At 40.2% G+C, this 17,297-nt stretch overlaps 1 protein-coding gene across 1 annotated transcript in view; it reads left to right on the top strand.

The window, feature by feature from the left end:
- RNF19A (ring finger protein 19A, RBR E3 ubiquitin protein ligase) overlaps window positions 1–13,808 on the top strand; it is a 57,234-nt gene extending 43,426 nt beyond the window's left edge. The window contains exons 5-11 of the mRNA XM_008630684.2: window positions 1,060–1,204; window positions 1,764–1,926; window positions 6,523–6,637; window positions 8,663–8,824; window positions 9,494–9,707; window positions 11,085–11,228; window positions 11,595–13,808. Of these exons, the coding sequence (XP_008628906.1) occupies window positions 1,060–1,204; window positions 1,764–1,926; window positions 6,523–6,637; window positions 8,663–8,824; window positions 9,494–9,707; window positions 11,085–11,228; window positions 11,595–12,279 (1,628 nt within the window). The 3' untranslated portion in view covers window positions 12,280–13,808. The remainder of the gene's footprint in view (window positions 1–1,059; window positions 1,205–1,763; window positions 1,927–6,522; window positions 6,638–8,662; window positions 8,825–9,493; window positions 9,708–11,084; window positions 11,229–11,594) is intronic.
- Window positions 13,809–17,297: the final 3,489 nt, after the last annotated feature.

The following is a 17,297-nucleotide window of genomic DNA, read 5'->3' on the forward strand; positions in this document are numbered from 1 at the left end:
GCTTTCAAATAAATTTAAAAATAAGCTAAATAAGTTAGCACACCAGCTCCTTTCCTTACCCTTTCAATTTGTCTCAGCCTGAAGAGCAGTATCTCTGCCTTTCCTGTGCTGGAGAACTTGCTCAGTTTACTTACCGCCCTGTAGGTTGTGCATGTGCTCCCATATGGGAGTAGCTAATGAATCCTTCCAGCTGCTTATTCCTTGTGCACTGGAGTTGGTAGAGGTACTTTTTTCTGCTGGTTCTGCACCTCTTTAGGTATTCTTTCTATCAAATATGAACTCTCCCTTTATCTTACATCATAGCACTGAGGCAATAGACTTGGAGTTCTGCACTAGGAGCTGCAAGGTATTTCTGCTGCTGTGAATAAACAGCTTGTCCCAAAGTGCCGGTGCTAACCAGGAATGAAGATCATAACTGTGGTGTGCGTGTATTTCACTGTTCCTCAATGACCCCTTGTTTGACAGAGCAGGTCACTTAACCTCATTTTTCCACATTTGACTTGGGAACATAGAGATTCTCCAGAGTTTTCTTCTGTATATTTTACTAGGAACTAAGTAACTAAAAAGTAGGGCTGTGAAAGGGACTCAAGCAGAGGTTGGCAAAGAAGTACATTAATGTGAACGGAGAGATGGATTTGAGATACGTGAACAGAGTGGAGACTGAATATTCAAGTATAGGATTCATAACAGCATGAAATGTAAAAGGGGATTATATTTAAAGAGACCATATTATCAGTCCTGTGTTAGCATACATATTTAATGTCAGACTCTGTTTCATTAAGCTTAGAAAATCCTTGAACAGAGTATGCATTAACTATTCAATTACTTGAATGTGGTCTAATACACCTTGTTTTCATTAATTTTACTCAGTCCAAGGTTTGTAAAAAAAAATTTGATAACAAGTCACTGCCAAATGAAGATTTGTAAAGCAACCTTATAAAAAACTTCTTCAGTTTTTCAGATAATGGTTCAATCAGTTTTCCCAAATGTATGTCTGTATTGTGATTATATTTGCTTGTCTAAGAAACTGATACAATTTTAATATTCATTTTTAAACAGCTGATGACATAAAGCCATGCCCACGCTGTGCTGCTTATATAATAAAAATGAATGATGGAAGCTGCAATCATATGACTTGTGCTGTCTGTGGCTGTGAATTCTGTTGGCTATGTATGAAAGAGATCTCAGATTTACATTATTTAAGGTACATTTAATAAAAAAAATTCTATGTGGTTGGTAATTTGTTTTCTAAGGTATTTAGAAGGAGGTTCCCAAGTGCTGTAAGTCTGGCTTTCTTCCTCTGAGAGTAGAGAATCACAGTTGAAATACCCATATTGGAGAATTAAGTCAGTTTTAATACATGTATTTAAATTAGTTCTTTATTATTTTTTATTTTAAAGTATTTTGTAAGTTTTATGCATGCAACATGTTCTTAGTACAAATCAAGTATTTTAGATTAACACACCCTCTTTTTACTAATGTCTTAATACTGCTGTATTGTCTTTGTATTAGGCAATCCAAAAGTTCTGATTGTGTTACTGTGAGCCATAGATTGGTGTGTGGCAATATGCTTCTTGTTACATTGCAAAATATGCTGTCAAGGCAAAAAACAATCTGAAGAAATAACTGATGATTTGGTATCCATAATGTCTGTAACTTGAACCTAAGGACAATAATTTTGTAACTAGGGAAATGTTCAGTAGGGTATAGCTATGTTGATTTATTTACAGTTTCTTTACAGTTTTCTTATTTCTTTTTATTAGCCCATCAGGTTGCACATTTTGGGGGAAGAAACCATGGAGCCGTAAGAAGAAAATCCTTTGGCAGCTGGGGACACTTGTTGGAGCGCCTGTAGGAATTGCCTTAATTGCTGGCATTGCTATTCCTGCTATGATTATTGGAATTCCTGTATATGTGGGACGTAAGGTAAAAAGTGCTTCAACTCCCAGTATGCTTCAGGTTTTACCTTCTGTTGTATGGCTTGGGTGATGCTATGTTCAGTTGGGTATCTTAACTGCTGCTAAAAAAAACCCAAACAAACCCAAAACAAAAACCCAGTCAGTCTCCAAAAAACCAAACCAACCAATCCCTACTTTGTTTAAGGATATTTGTGTCAGTTGTACGGGAACAAAAAGCAGTGTTTTTAAGGATCTAGTTTCTCTTAAAACATGCAGAGCAAAACACTGAACAATTTCCAGTTTCTGCATCTTGCCATGAAAGCTCCTGCATGCTTTTTCAAAATTGCTGGTTTTAATCTCTGGTTCCCCTTGTGTCCCTTAGAATTAAACAATCTTTAGAGGACAAGGAAGAAAATTTTTTTTTTTTTCTTAAAAGCAGATAGTTACCAGAATTTTAGTATAAAATTATGCTAGTTCAGGTTTGTGCATGCACATATTTAAGCATTTATACTCAGCAGCTTGTTAATTGCCTTGGGTCGGTCCACCAATGTGTGTTTGGTGCTAGCTAGCCTGTCTTCATTTTACTTCTTTTGTGAAGGAGCTAGAAATGATCATGTTAATCAGAAGGCAGTTGATGTATTTCCTCTTAAAAAATATAATAGCTTTTACTATAAAGTAATCAACAAACTCTTATATGTAATTTAGGATATAGTCATAAGTTATCTAGATCTTTTGGAAATGGGCTTTTTGAAATGATGGCTTGGAAGGTTTGTTTTTCTGCTTTTATCAGCATGGATTCTCACAGTAACTGGCACAGACTCATAATTCTGCATTTATTGGGGGAAGGGGGAAGAGGGAAGGGGGCAAGTGTCAGCTAGACAAAAAGTTCAGGGGTGCAGCTTTTCCACTGTATTTATTTAATCTTTTTCTTTCAAGCAAGTACCCTGCTTTCTGCTACAGTTGGTTTTTGACCCTTTTATTCTGTTATGGTTTAGTCCCATATAGTCATTGGAACCTTCTAAGTGAGAAGAGGAAGAAGGCAGCAGTTAATCTGTTTCAAATTACATCTGCATGATTAGCTTTTCTCGTTTTATTTTGGGATAGGACCCCATCACAGAGCACCTTTCATATATGAAAGTCTCAGAGCATTAGTCTGTGAGGGCAGCCTTATGAGAATTTCTGTTGTACCCCACTGCTTAGTGGTCATTTCTCTGTGACCCCTGTTACGCGTTTGCTGTTCAAAACATCTGATGATGGAGATCTCACAGGGCCCTTAAGCTTGGTTTTCATAGAAAAGTTTATTGGTTTTAACATTGGTATAGGACGAGAATTTACATTAAATTCCTACTACCCTATTCTTCAGCTGATGTAGAGAATCCTTCTATTCTGCAATATGCTGTTACATGTTTAATGGTACTTTTAAGTCCATTCTTAACAAACCTAGCGCTTCCAGCTTTTCTTGACAAACTGTCAAGAAAACACACTAATTTAGGTTTCTGATTCTCTTCTTCTGGATTTCCTTATAGTTGTTCATGCCACCTTTATTTTTGTCCAGTTTGAATACAGCAGTGAAGCTGCAGCATTACTACTGCTGAGTTAAATGAGAGGGTGATTCTGTGCCAGTAACTAGCAGTTACCTCTTCTTCAACAGCGTGCTGTTTGCATTTTGTGTACACTGAAACGCAAACCCTTTCCCACTGTACTGGTAATTCAAGCAATTGGCTTCCTCCTGAGGGTGTTCTTGATCTAATTGCTATTTCAGCTGCGTCTGGTCATTTCAGACCATTTTTTCAGCTTCTCATGATTGGAGTGAATTCTGGCATTCTTGCAACCATGCTAGATTGTATTGGCCTGAATTTCAACGTTTTTTCAGCTTCTCATTATTGGAGTGAATTCTGGCATTCTTGAAACCATGCTAGATTGTATTGGCCTGAATTTCAACACATATATTCTTCTCCTTCCATCTTCCACTTTAATGAAAATGTTCAATACTCGGATCCAAGGCATACCTCTTGGAAAAAGTATGGAGTGAAGAGTCTCAATTTGGGTAGTTATAAAACCTAATGACTATTCACATGTTTTCTGTAGTTTCACATGAAGCTTCGTAGATTTCTCTCATCCATTTTTTCAGTCTGGACCATTATAACCTGCTTGAGTTTGTCATACAAGAATGTAAGAATTTCATTAGTCAGTGTGTGACATCTGTTTCTCCCCATCCTCAAGGCTAAGTTATCTTGTTACAGGAGAAAATTAAATTGGCATGATTTCTACTCGGGGAAAAAAAAAATCAGTGTGACCTTTTTGTTTCCTTCATTTGCTTTGATGTCTACAAGTTCCCAATTTTCAGAAAATCAAAGTTCAGTTCAGTGGTCTTTTACTTCCTCAGCTTATTGGTTTGTATTGTACCCTTTTTAACATTATAATTGCCATTTAACCATTTCCAGTTTTCCTGGATTTTTTTTTCAGACATCTACTACTAATAATTTTCAAAAATTACTATTAGTGACTCTGAAATTGGGCCTGCTGAGATATTTTTCAGATCAGCTCATGTAAGTACGCGCCAATCTGCTGCATTTGTACTGATCTTACTTCTTTGTCACCAGTTGTCTGGCTCACCATTGATCTTCAATGACAACTGAAGGGAAAAGGAAATAGGAACAGGTCTCCAGTTTCATTTGCGGGCTGTCTTTCATTTTTGTTGAACAGCAAATTGATCCAATTTGGTCTTCCTCTTACTAGCACTGTACTTGAAGAATAATTTCTCCTTGACTTTGATATCTCTTGCTTTTTGTCTCTTCTATTTTAACCTTTCTGATTTTGGCCTAACACCCTCATGCTGTTCTTCTATACCCATTCATAGTAATCTGACCTACTTTCTATTTCTTAATGCTGCTGCTGCTTTGGTAAAGGAAGCTTCATTGTTCTTTTTCAACATTCTGTCTGTCCTTTGCATTGGAAGAGTTTGTGCTTGTGCTTTGATAGGGTTTCCTTGAGGAAGTGCTAGTGCTCTGGTTTTATACATACAAGTCTTGTAACCTAATAGGTTTCTGTGTTTATATAAATCTCTCTTCTGGCCTAGTATTTTTGTTTGGTTTTTCTTTATTATTTAGTCAATATTTGGAAGTCTCTTATTTCATAGTAGTTTCTACCAGTGTAACCTTTTATCTTGATGTTTTAAATCAGTTTCTACTCTGTAACCTCTTCCTTCCATTTCTTTATTTTTTGCTTTGTGTTTAAGGAATCCAGTAACCTTTATGGATATCTGTTTGTTGTATTATGCCTTTTGTTTTGGGAGTTACAATTGTCCATAACAGTAAAATTCAGCACCTGAGGTGATCCTGCTAATTGCTCAGAGCCCCATGAAACCTAATCTTTCTGGGTTTGTAATTCTTACACACTCACACTGTGAGAGCGTTCACGTTCAATTTTTCCTTTTTAATCCATACGCATATTCAATATTCATGTGCTCCCTCACTCCATGTTTCTCTCTGTATAATGTACCTCAGAGCAAGTAAATGGATTCTCTTTGCACAGTGCCTTCTCTGCCCTTTCCTTGCCTGTCTTGCCTGAACAAGTACAAAGACTTATTCCAAAATGAGAACAACCCTTCCAAATCTCTAATTGAAATTATATTTTAGGAAGCACAGCATTCAATAACGTGGTAATTTAGAGAGCATGACATCCAGCTCATTTTTTGTCATTATCTTCTTGGGTACTCATCTCTTGTGTTCTTCCTTAGATGGAGTGAGGATTAACTTGGCTTTGCGACAGCCATTAAGATACCTGTTGTTCCTTTGTAATTATATCTTAGCCAAGAATGATGACAGATGTAGTGCATCCCTCTGAGAAACCATGTTCCTAAAGAGAGTAAATGAAACACAAAAATGTGGGAAATCTCTGTAGAGCACTGTTCTTTAAAGGCCTTTTAGGTTCATGTGGGGTTTGTGGCAGGTAAGTTTAATTCAGTCACGTTTCAGAGTTATTGCAGACTTAAACCATCAGTAAGAGGTTTGGGTAGCAGATTCCTCAGTAAACAGACTCAGGTTTGCAAAAACATTTTCTATCTCAGTAGCTTGTCATGAGGGGGTGCTGGAGCAACAGTTCTTGCTTTCCCCTCCTTCCAGGCTATGTTTGGTGAAGGCTCTCTGATAGCTCTGTTATGTCAACCTGTTTCCATAGATCTAGTAATTCGTGAAAGTTTTAACTCCATACTGTTCAGGGAAAAGATGACTGGGAATAAGAAGTGTCAATTTGATCACATGTGGCAGTTCTTTTATCCTGAAATTTTGTCTACTTTTCCCAGCCATGTAAGCTGGAGTAATGGTTAAACAAAGCCATTCAATTACTTAGCTCTTCAAACTTGAGGCTGAGAATAAATGCTTAATTGCTGGATGGGAGGACTTCTTACTTGTAAGAGGTTGCCTAAAATTAGGATGTGTATAAATTTTATTTTCTTTGAGATAAGAAATCATGGCATAGAATGTGGTCTCTCTGGAAGAGAACAGGATACAGCTCCAAACTAATATATATAATATAATATAATAATGTCACTTCTTTCATCTGCGCAGCAACGTATTCTTGATGTTGATAATACTCTAAAACCCCTTTCTTTTCTTCTTTCAAGATTCACAATCGATACGAAGGCAAAGACATTTCAAAGCACAAGCGAAACTTGGCTATAGCAGGTGGTGTAACCTTATCTGTAATTGTTTCTCCAGTTGTAGCTGCAGTAACTGTAGGTAAGCAAATACTATTATTTTGTGTCTTGGTAGCACCTTGCAACCAGAACTCTATAAACACTCATGAATAACACAGGTGAGATAGGTGCTGTAGTTTCCTTTTATAGGTGAGGGAACCAAGACAAGGAGGAGTCTGAGGTTATACATTTATTGTGGCAGAATGAAGAATACAGTACTTGATTTTAATGTAGCATTTCCTGAAGAAGTAAAAGTAATTTTTATCTTGAAAATTGAAGTTTCCACATTGTCACATCTGGCTTTTAAGATGGAAGTATTTAAAGGTTTTTTAAATGACCAAGAAAAAAACTGTTGCCACAGAGTCTATTCATATTTTAATAACTTCATATCAAACTTTTCTCAATGCAGAACAAAAACAGTCTCTTACTCTTAGCATTGCAGTAGTTGACACTTGCTTTGCTCCAGGAGTCACAAAAAAACTTTCTCATGGTGATTGTTGAGGATAGCATTTAAGGAAAATCTTGCTGTTCGTTACAAAATAGTTGTCTCATCTTCCCAGGTAATTTCAAGATCACTGTAAACCCAGATTTTTTTTGAAAGGAGGGGACTTGTTTGACACTGCCTTGCTTCTTTGTTGCAGCACAGGCATCTTCACAGTTGCACAGTAAGCTGCTGAGGATATCTGACTCACACTAAGACCCACCATTGCATTTTAAGCTGGATCATCCCCATGTACACACAGTGTTGTCTGCAGTGTTCCCCCTTGTGCCAGAATCAATGCTCAAAGAGTAATGAGTAACCTCCGGAAGACAGGGCCACTTTTAGCAAGTGATGGTTCAAACTGACAGGAGGCTGTGCCTTTAAACTGCCTGTTATCAATGGTGGACCACTGTGCAAACAAGGATATGCCAGCCATGAAACTGGTGTCAGTCTGCATTGCATTTTTCTCATGTGGCTGTGGTGTCAGATCCCTGCTAAACAGGTGGTGGGACACAAAGTCTCATAGTTGTATTTATAGGTCTGTCTTACTTGATTTCTCTCAAGCTGTTTTCTTATTCCTGAACAGAGATGAAATGTGGCTTTTCAGGGAAAGCAGTTAGGTTTTATTTTGTGGAGTTTCGCTCTTGCCCCATTGCCATTAACACATGGCCTCCAGTCTCAGGGCATTGTGTAGTTTCCAGAATAATGACCATAAGAATATGGAGTTCCTCCTTGAATGGGAGAAATTTCTAGTGAAGACTTCATGTAATTGTAACCCTTCTTTTAGATTAGACTGAGGAGCCTTTCTATTAGGTCTGCTTCTCTCCTGACTTTTTCAGAATGTGCCAACTTGACATTTTTCAGTCTGCTCATTTTTGTACTTTCTATATACTTCCATCAGCAAAGTCCTAGGATGATTTAATTCGTATGCCAAAGGACTAACTTTCACAGTCCACTTGAAGTGGTGGGATTGGATGTGTGTATATCTGTTTGTGCTTTAGTCTGCAGAACCGTTAACTGGTTTCCCTTAGTTCCTGCCACCCTGCTCTGCAGAATTGTTTACTTTTAAGGAAATCTTATATTGAAAAATCCCAGAGTAATAATAATGTTAAGGCCTATTAAATTGATAGCAAAGCCATGTCTGCCTTCAGTGGATGTAAATTGAAGCCCCTTATTAAAGCAGTAGAGGTACTAATATTTTTAGTTGAATAACATTTGAAATAGATCTCTGCTATTTCTGCCTCTCAGGTGGAACATTATTACAGCCCCCAGTGGAGCTTTTGTGAATATTGAAAGTACTTTAATTTTGTTTGTAAAGTATGTTATGGACATACTGAAAGTATTAATTCATCAGTCATTAAGCTTCTCTTCCTGCCAGTGCTGACAGAGGACATTCTGCCTGCTGAAAGTACTTTCCTGTCATTTCACCGTAGTGATTTACCAATACTTCTTAATTTTGCTCCTTCCTTATCTGTTTCAAGTGTGATATTAATCAAATATTAAGTAATCTTGGAAAATGAAATTGCCTTTATGAAAGGCTCTAAAATAAAAGTCACTTTTAATGAAAGACTGTACTTCCCTCTGTAGGTATTGGTGTTCCTATTATGCTGGCTTATGTGTATGGAGTTGTTCCAATTTCCCTCTGCCGAAGTGGAGGCTGTGGTGTGTCAGCTGGCAATGGAAAAGGTGTCAGGATAGAATTTGATGATGAAAATGATATAAATGTTGGTGGAACAAATGCAGCTGTAGGTAAGAAAATTCAGTGTTCCATTTTCTATAAATACGGGCTTTGTGACTTGTATTTTCTATCTTAGATACTAGAGTAGTTATTTGCATTTGAGGCTGCTTCTGCTCATTGCTGAAATTGAACTTCTCAGATGATAATAGCTCCTCTGTGTCATTTTGTGTTGGGCTATAAGTATTAAAGCTTTTCTTGCCCACTTTAATCAAAGCCAGACTGAAGTCTTCTCCATAGGTAAAAGTTTTAACGTAGCATTACTGTTGCTCTTTCAGAATCCTGGTTCATGGAAGCTGGTTACATTTTTTATTTTCAATAGGGCAAACTAAAGACGGGTCTGATGCTTCAATTTTTTGATTACATGGCACTATCCTGTGTGATAGGGTTTCTCTGTATTCTTTGATTCCATGTTTACGGTCCTATCCATGGTTAATTTTTTGCTATCTTAAGTATGTGATGTCAGGCATAACCATTATAGCAGCTCCAAGAAAGGTGTCTTTTTAAATTATTTCGGGTTGTTTATGGTTTTTTGGGGTTTTTTTTGACAAAGTTCTCTTTTTGTGACAGTATGTTTTGTAAACCCTTCTCAGCATAATTTCAGAAACAGCTTCTCTGATCACATTCTAGAAACAGCTGAGTGCAGCTTCTGTACCTGACGAGCCTTCTTTGTTTCTGCCCAGATACCACCTCGGTGGCAGAGGCGCGTCACAACCCCAGCATAGGGGAAGGGAGTGTCGGGGGGCTGACGGGCAGCCTGAGCGCCAGCGGCAGCCACATGGACAGAATAGGAGCCATCCGGGACAACCTGAGCGAGACAGCGAGCACCATGGCCCTGGCTGGGGCCAGCATAACGGGGAGCCTCTCGGGGAGCGCCATGGTGAACTGCTTCAACAGGTGAGGGGCGCGCTCCCACCCTGCTCTGTCCTGCTCTGCTCCTGGGCACAGGAAGTGCACCTCCTCGGTTTTCCCATTTTTGGTTTGTGATACTGGTTCCTATTAAAAGGAACTGTCTCTGGGAGATAAACAGTTCATCCCTGACAAACTTACTGATTTTCAAGAGATCCTGCCTGACCACAATCCTCAAGACTTTGTTTAGGGTAAGTGGGGTGTGAGATCGTGTTCTCCTGCTTCCCCAGGAGAGCTGCCTGTAGGCAGGAGCCAGAGGGAGGCAGCTCATGTCTAATGCAGTTTTGTTCTCTGGTGCACCTCACCCAAAAGTCAGAACTGCTGACTCATTCTGTCATCCAAGCTGTGCCTTCAGAACACCTGTGTGGAGTGTGCATTCCACATGGACTTCAGGCAGGAGGGGAGGCAGATGAGCACCTGGCCTTGCCAAGGTGGCAGCTTCTTGTCACGTGCTCAATGCCTTCTGTGAATTTGGACCTTTCTGGTACTTGGCTCTTCTGCACCCTGAAGAGAAAGGGAGTGTGTACAAAGGATTGTTAGCATGTAGAATTCAGGATGGAATTTGCTCCTTAAATTAGCTGCCAACACTGCTCAGTTTGAGTAATTTTGCAGTCCAGGCCATAGAGAATAAAGACAGTGGGATAGTATCAAGAGTTCCCCTATGCTGGGACAGATGTTTCAGGCTGTGACTGCTGAGTGAGGTATGCATACCCTCTTCTTTAAAGAGCTGAGAGTGAAAAACAAAAAAAACCACTTCAATTTCACTGTCAGAACACAGATAAACAAAACATATGGAAAAAAGCTTGTAATTTGATTTCTGGCTTATCTGCTGAGCCCAACTTAAGATTGCTCATGTTTCTATTATTCCTGTTGCAGTTGATAGCAATACAGTATAAAGCAGAGTACAGAACACAGTTCTCTGCCTCTTATTTGATTAGTAGTAATTTGCAGCAGGGGAAACATGGGAACTATCATGTCATGAATTTATGTACCCTTCTGATTGTTTCTACTGTTTTTAGAGTATAGTGTACTATCTGCAAAAGAACTGTAGCTGAACCTGGAAGTTGTCCTTGTGAATCTCAGGAGGGAGAGAATCCAGAACTCTTGGTTAATGCCTTTAGGAAATTAATCTGGTTTTGCTTTGAGGTGTTTCTGTTTGCTTGGTTTTAATCAAAAAGTAGTCATTTTTGACAGTGGGAATGGAGAACATGTGTCAGTAGAGTAATTAAGCACATCAGTACTGGAGTGACTCAGGAACTCTATTTATTACTGACTCACTTACTGCCATCTACAAGGTGACACTAATTTTCAGCTAGTGTGCTTTAACTGTTGTAGTATGTGTAACTCTCTCTCTTTCTCTCAAAGACTGGAAGTACAAGCAGATGTGCAGAAAGAGCGATACAGTCTGAGCGGAGAATCTGGCACAGTTAGCTTGGGAACAGTTAGTGACAATGCCAGTACCAAAGCAATGGCAGGATCCATCCTGAACTCCTACATCCCTTTGGACAGGTAAGAGAAATGTGGTGAAAATGGAATATTTATAAGCCTTGCTTACTAAAGGATATTCTAAGCATGCCTCAGCTGTTCTACATTCAAGATCACACTTTGAAACAGCAGATTTTGTTACAAATGGAATTACATGTGACTGCTTACATTTTGCCAGGGTTATTTCCAAAGAGGAATGCCATTGCTATAGCTCAGTAAAGCGTTTGGTCTTTCAGACTTTGTGTTTTCCTTTGGGCTGTTTATGTGGTTAAATATTTCTCTTTACAAGATACATTCCTCTCGCTTTCACTGTGGTATGTTGGAAAGCAGCAAGAGTTTGTTCTGCCCTCCGATGGCCACTTAACACTCATGGATTCTCCCCTGTTGTAGGGAAGGCAACAGCCTGGAAGTGCAGGTGGATATCGAATCCAAGCCAGCCAAGTTCCGGCACCACAGCGGGAGCAGCAGCGTGGAGGACGGCAGCGCTGCCGGGCGCGGCTCCGCCGGCTGCTCCGGCCCGCCTGAAGGCAAAGCCGGCGCCACCAAGTGGTCCAAGGACAGCACGGCGGGGAAGAAGTGCAAAGGTAAGCTGAGAAAGAAGAGTAGCATGAAGATTAATGAGACGAGAGAGGACATGGATGCTCAGCTGTTGGAACAGCAAAGCACAAACTCCAGTGAATTTGACTCTCCCTCTCTGAGCGATAGTATTCCATCGGTAGCAGATTCGCACTCCAGCCATTTCTCTGAGTTCAGTTGCTCAGATATGGAAAGTATGAAAACTTCCTGTAGCCATGGTTCCAGCGACTATCACACTCGCTTTACCACAGTCAGTGTTCTCCCAGAGGTGGAAAACGATCGCTTGGAAAACTCTCCACAGCCAAGTGGAATCCCTGTGCCTGTTCCAACAGCTCCAAGCACTGATGTTCCACAGCTGAGTTACATTGCTGAGGAAAGCATTAATAATGGATCTTCGACAGACGTAGATTTAGGTGTTGGTGAAACATTGAAAGAAACAAACAACAACCACTCACAACATGCTGTGGAATTAAGCACTGCTATTCAGACTGAAATTTAAATCTGTAAGTGCTGCAAAAATATCTTTGCCACTAAAGAACCCTGTCTGAAAGCTGGTTGAATCATAAGCAACTTCTGTAAGTTTCAGGTGACCAGCAGAAGCAAGGTTTTGATATAACTTCATTTTCTATATACTTGTCTGATAAGGCAAAATACTTCATATGCATCTTCAACCTGTGTGAAGAGACATGAAGGCTTTAACCAAGTGCATTACAGCAGTACAAATATGTCCATGTTTTGTATTTTTGCCACAACTTTGCTTGAAAGCGTATACTTGGTGTATTTAGATAAAAATTGGTAAATTCTTAATATGTTAAATGCTGAAATGAATAATATGTCCTGCACTGTTCACTTGGAAAATATGAGGTTTGGGGTAAAGGGTGTTAGCTGAACATTAGTGACTTAAAACCATTCTTGTGTGAACTCTTAAATTTAAGGGAAGCGAAGACCTGCGGAGACCTATACAAACATACTTCAACAGTTGAATATTCAGAATGATAATTTTGTTTCATAACTGGACACACTGTATTTAGAATGCATGTAGAATGAACTGCATATCTTGAGATGGATGTAGCCTGTGTCAGAAGTGTTTGTATGTGTGTACACTTTGAGCAGGGTTATGGCTTTTACGTAATTGTAAAACATAAGAAATTGGTACTTAATAGGAGTGGAGACATCACCTGTGTAGAACAGTGGGGTTACCTATTAATTCATGCAACCAATCATGCAGCAGATAAGGCTACTATATAGTGTGTAAAAACTGTAAAATAACAATCCAGTGATTTATAAGCATTGTAGACAAGCAGATGCAGTCACCTTTCATTAGGGGGAAAATTGGTGCCCCATCCATTCTTGGTGCCTTTAGAAAAGACTGGGTTTGAAGTGCCTGGTCGTTTGAGGATTTTACTGTAATGTTTTCCAGAATGTCCTCTTTGGCCACCTTGGATCACAAAAGAAAATCCTAGTGAATAAAATGACTGTCATAGATATAATAATGAGGTATTGGCCTACCAAAGACTCACTCAGGCTTTAGTGGACTTGACATCTCTTTGCAAGACATGCCTGTCTTCAGTCCCGGAATCTTAAGTGCAGTGCAATGACTGCCCAAGTGCAAAGATGGGCTCCAAATATGCTTTTTTCTTTTTCTTTTGCATATGGAAGATGTACAGCTGAACACAAGCTGAAGTTGGCCAAAGCGCCTGCACTGTTAACATTTTTTTGCTAAGTAATTCACTAAAATGGAAAAAAAAGTTGTGAATCTCAGAATAACAGTTAACAATGTTCTGTCTTGTGTTTCATGTATTGCCATGCCATTATGGTGCTACTGGAAGTTTAGTTGGATGAAAAGAATGCCATGAGCTACAGTCCTCTTCCATGACTTACCCTCACCAGTTTCAGTAATAGCTTATAACACTAGTGCCAGTTATGTTATTTGGTAATGCTTGTTACAGTATTTGTATATTTGCAATTTGGTTTTGCTCAATAATATGCGTGTAAACTGCATATCTGAAATAAATGTCTAAATACTGACTCCTGGTGGTCTGTTGTGTAATGTGCTGATCAGCCTTTAAAAACGGGTATGTTCCCAGGGAGCCGTTTTCCCGGTAAGGTGCTGGCTGCTCTTACCTCTTGCTGCCTTTAAATATTTTCATTTGATTAGGTGTGCTTTGAAAGTTGAATGCTCTGATTCTTGGAAATGTAAGATCTAAAGTCACTTGCATTTTGTATAAGACTTCAGCCTTCTCTAAGATGAAAAGAAATCTGAGCTGCGTCTCTGGCAGGCAGGACAGTAAAAGGTTTTGTGAGAGGGATGTGGTTCTGGCATGAGCTCTCTAAACAAAACTGCACCGTCTTGGCACAAGTCAGATTGCTGACTAAACTCAAAACTCCACTTTCTTCATCTAAAGTGATGCTCTTCTCAGTTCACATGGCCTGCACAGAAGCACCACAGATTGGCCAGAGTTTCTGGGTAACACCTGTTGATTTTTGCTCAGCAGAACTGCCTGTTCCTTAGGCTCATTTTCTCACCTGCATCATGAGAGGCTGGGGAAGTGAGAAACTAAAACCGATGCGGATGTATTGCAGAAGCCCAAGCTGGATTGCCTCATCCCACACCCATATGTAAGTTATGCTTCTGTCAGATGGAAGAGCTATTTCAGCAAGCTTAAACCTACCTCTTAATTTCTCAGGACCTCAATTTTGCTGTGCAGGTAATTGAAAATTACTCTTGTAAGTAAGTTTTATCATACAGTACCATTATTTTCAGTCACTCTGAAATCATCTGATAATTTTATGCATCACTTTAAGAGGTAACGTTGACAGACGGGTAAGTTTTTTCTGGAGATAAGTTTTTAGCAGAAAACTATTTTGCTGATTAATTTTGTAACATTTTTTAATTCAGAGGTAATATTTCATATGTGACAGCACAGACAGATATGTTAACAGCACCAATAAATTTAATGCAGCACCGAATTTTGAGTCTATAAAAAAAGTAAAATATACACTTCCATTAATACACTAATGCAGAAGATGCTTCTGTTATTTATGGATCTATTGTAAGAATTCAATAAAGCAAAGCTTTTTTTTTTTCACTGAAATAAATCTCAGGAAAGATCAAGTTTACATCTGGTCTCCTAACACGGTGGTTCTTTTTCAGAAGTATTTTTCATGATTCATGGCCAATTTGACTAATTCATGTCAGATTGTGGATCTTGAGGAAATTTATTTTAATATCAGCTGTATCCGAGACTATTTGAGATAGCTTTTATCTATTTAATGTTGTAACTATCATAAAAGCTTTCCTCATGATGTTTGCATGTCTTTTGTAGCAAAGCATTTAGGCTTGTACATCCATCCTTTTATTCAATCAGTGTCACAAAGTTTTGCATTTATGAGCTAATTACTTTTTACTGTTGCATAAAGATTTTTTGACTGACTTGCATCTCTTCCAGTCATTCAGATTGATTTTTAAATAGTTGCCTACTTAGTAATGCCACCACTCTCATGGATAATAATGCATTATAAGGATAATCAAGCAGAAGGTTGAAAAATACTAGAATTAATGAACTTAAAATCCATTAATATTCTATCTAATTCAGGTGAAACTGTAGCAGTCTTGAGTGGAAATTTTAGAATGACATTGAGATTTATTTAGAATGACTTTCTGAAACAACAAAGATCTGAAGAGCACATTGACTGCTCCTGCCAGTCCTAGAGGTGACATGCTGGTCTTCTCAGATGGAATAATCTGGTGTTGCTGTGGGAGTAAAATGGTCTCCCTGTGAGGACTGAAGAACCCCCAGGCCCGATCTGGGTGAGCAGCACAATCCCAGACTGGTGACAATGTCCTTGTTACCTTCAGTCTCAAAGGGTAGGAGTGGCTATGAGGTACTTGGTAATCAAGAAACTGGTGTGGAGGAAAAGGAGGAGTTTGATCCACAGCCTCATGGGTGGCACTGAAGTTTTGTGCTGAACACACCCCCAAGTCTTGGAAGATGACTCTGGAGCTGAATCTGCTGTCGCACCTCACTTGTGTGCCAGGCCAGGTAACTGAGTATCCTTGAGATGTGACTGTCTCAGCACCTGCTTGCACACAGGTACCCAGTAAGCTGCAAGGCACAGCTCTCCTTGCACCAGATCCTGCTGAGCTGGCTTGACAAAAGGACTATTTTTGCTTCCATCTCAGCAATAAGGACATTAAAATTCCCAACAACCTAAATTGGAGTGGCTGTGTTTAGGCACCAGACCAGTGCTGATGGGGTTGTGTGGGCTTGAGCTTCCCTTTCCTTGCAGGTTGCATGCTCAAGACATTTCTGAGCAAAGCATTCTGTGTGGTGGGCACTTCATCCCCTTATAATCCCCCCCTGCTTACAAGGGAAACCACTCTTACGTCACTGACTGTATTTACAAGGGTGGCATTTAGCAAGGGGCAACGGAGAAGTGGCACAGGGTTGCAAGGAAAGGGCACTGCCACAGCTGGAGGCTGTGCCTCCACTGAAATGTTACATCCCAAGGGGTGGACGCAGGCAGGCACCCAGGGAATGAGCGAGGACTGGGGGGGAGGTGATATTTCATCCCCATTCAGCCAGCCGGGGGGAGCCCCTGCTCCAAGTTGCCAGCCCTTTGTCCCTTGGGGTAGCTGCAGCTCAGAGGCGCTGAGCAGAGTTCCACTGACTTGGGTCATAAGTCCTGATGTAGAGCAGGGAAGAAGCTTTGTTCCCTGCTGTTCAAAATGATGTTGTTTATTGTAATGAATAAGTCTAAGTTTTCTGCAAGGTCTGGCAGCCACAGGAGTGTTTGTGTGCAACTGGATTACGTAAAGCAGAGCAGGTTCTGATGAGTGGAAATACATCCCACATAAGGGCATGGACTGTGGTTTGCCAGCACCTGGGCTCTCACCACTGCCTGCACCCCTACACAGGGAGAGTGAAAAGAGTGGTAGCCCTGTGCTACATTGACTTTTTGGCCAGGGAAGCAACCCAGCCACACTGACACTCAGCCCTGGTAGCACCTGTACCCTTTGGGTGACAGCAGCTGTTCAGCCTGGAGCTAGCTGGCTTCTCGAAAAATGTCAAAAATTTTCAATGAAAAATTTCATTTGAAGGACCAAAAATAACAACTGTGTGACCTTCTGTTCCCGTGCTATTCCCTAGCCCCAGACTGCATTTTTAGTGGCTCCAGAAATAATCTTGCTCTCTTGTGTGAAAACCACGGATGTGCTCCACGAGCAGCTGGGTCTCTGCAGGCCTGGTTAGCTCGGCTGGACAGGACACGGCTTGTGTGTGTGACTGGCTGCATTGTTGCCACCATAGGGTCACATTCACTCCCCTGCTCCCATCACCTGCAGAACCAGTGCTCTCCTCCTGCTTTTGTCCCGCTGGTGGGCTGGGTTGGTTTGTTTTTATAGAGGTGGATGTTAACACTGAGGGGATGAGTGACAAGCCAAGCGTGTCACACCATCCTGGGATTTGGGTCTCCCTGCCACAAAGCCAGGTAAGACATTTGGGGTGCTCTTCCGCT

This window comes from Corvus brachyrhynchos, unplaced genomic scaffold (genome assembly GCF_000691975.1).
Source record: "Corvus brachyrhynchos isolate BGI_N302 unplaced genomic scaffold, ASM69197v1 scaffold302, whole genome shotgun sequence".
Taxonomy (NCBI): Eukaryota; Metazoa; Chordata; class Aves; order Passeriformes; family Corvidae; genus Corvus; species Corvus brachyrhynchos.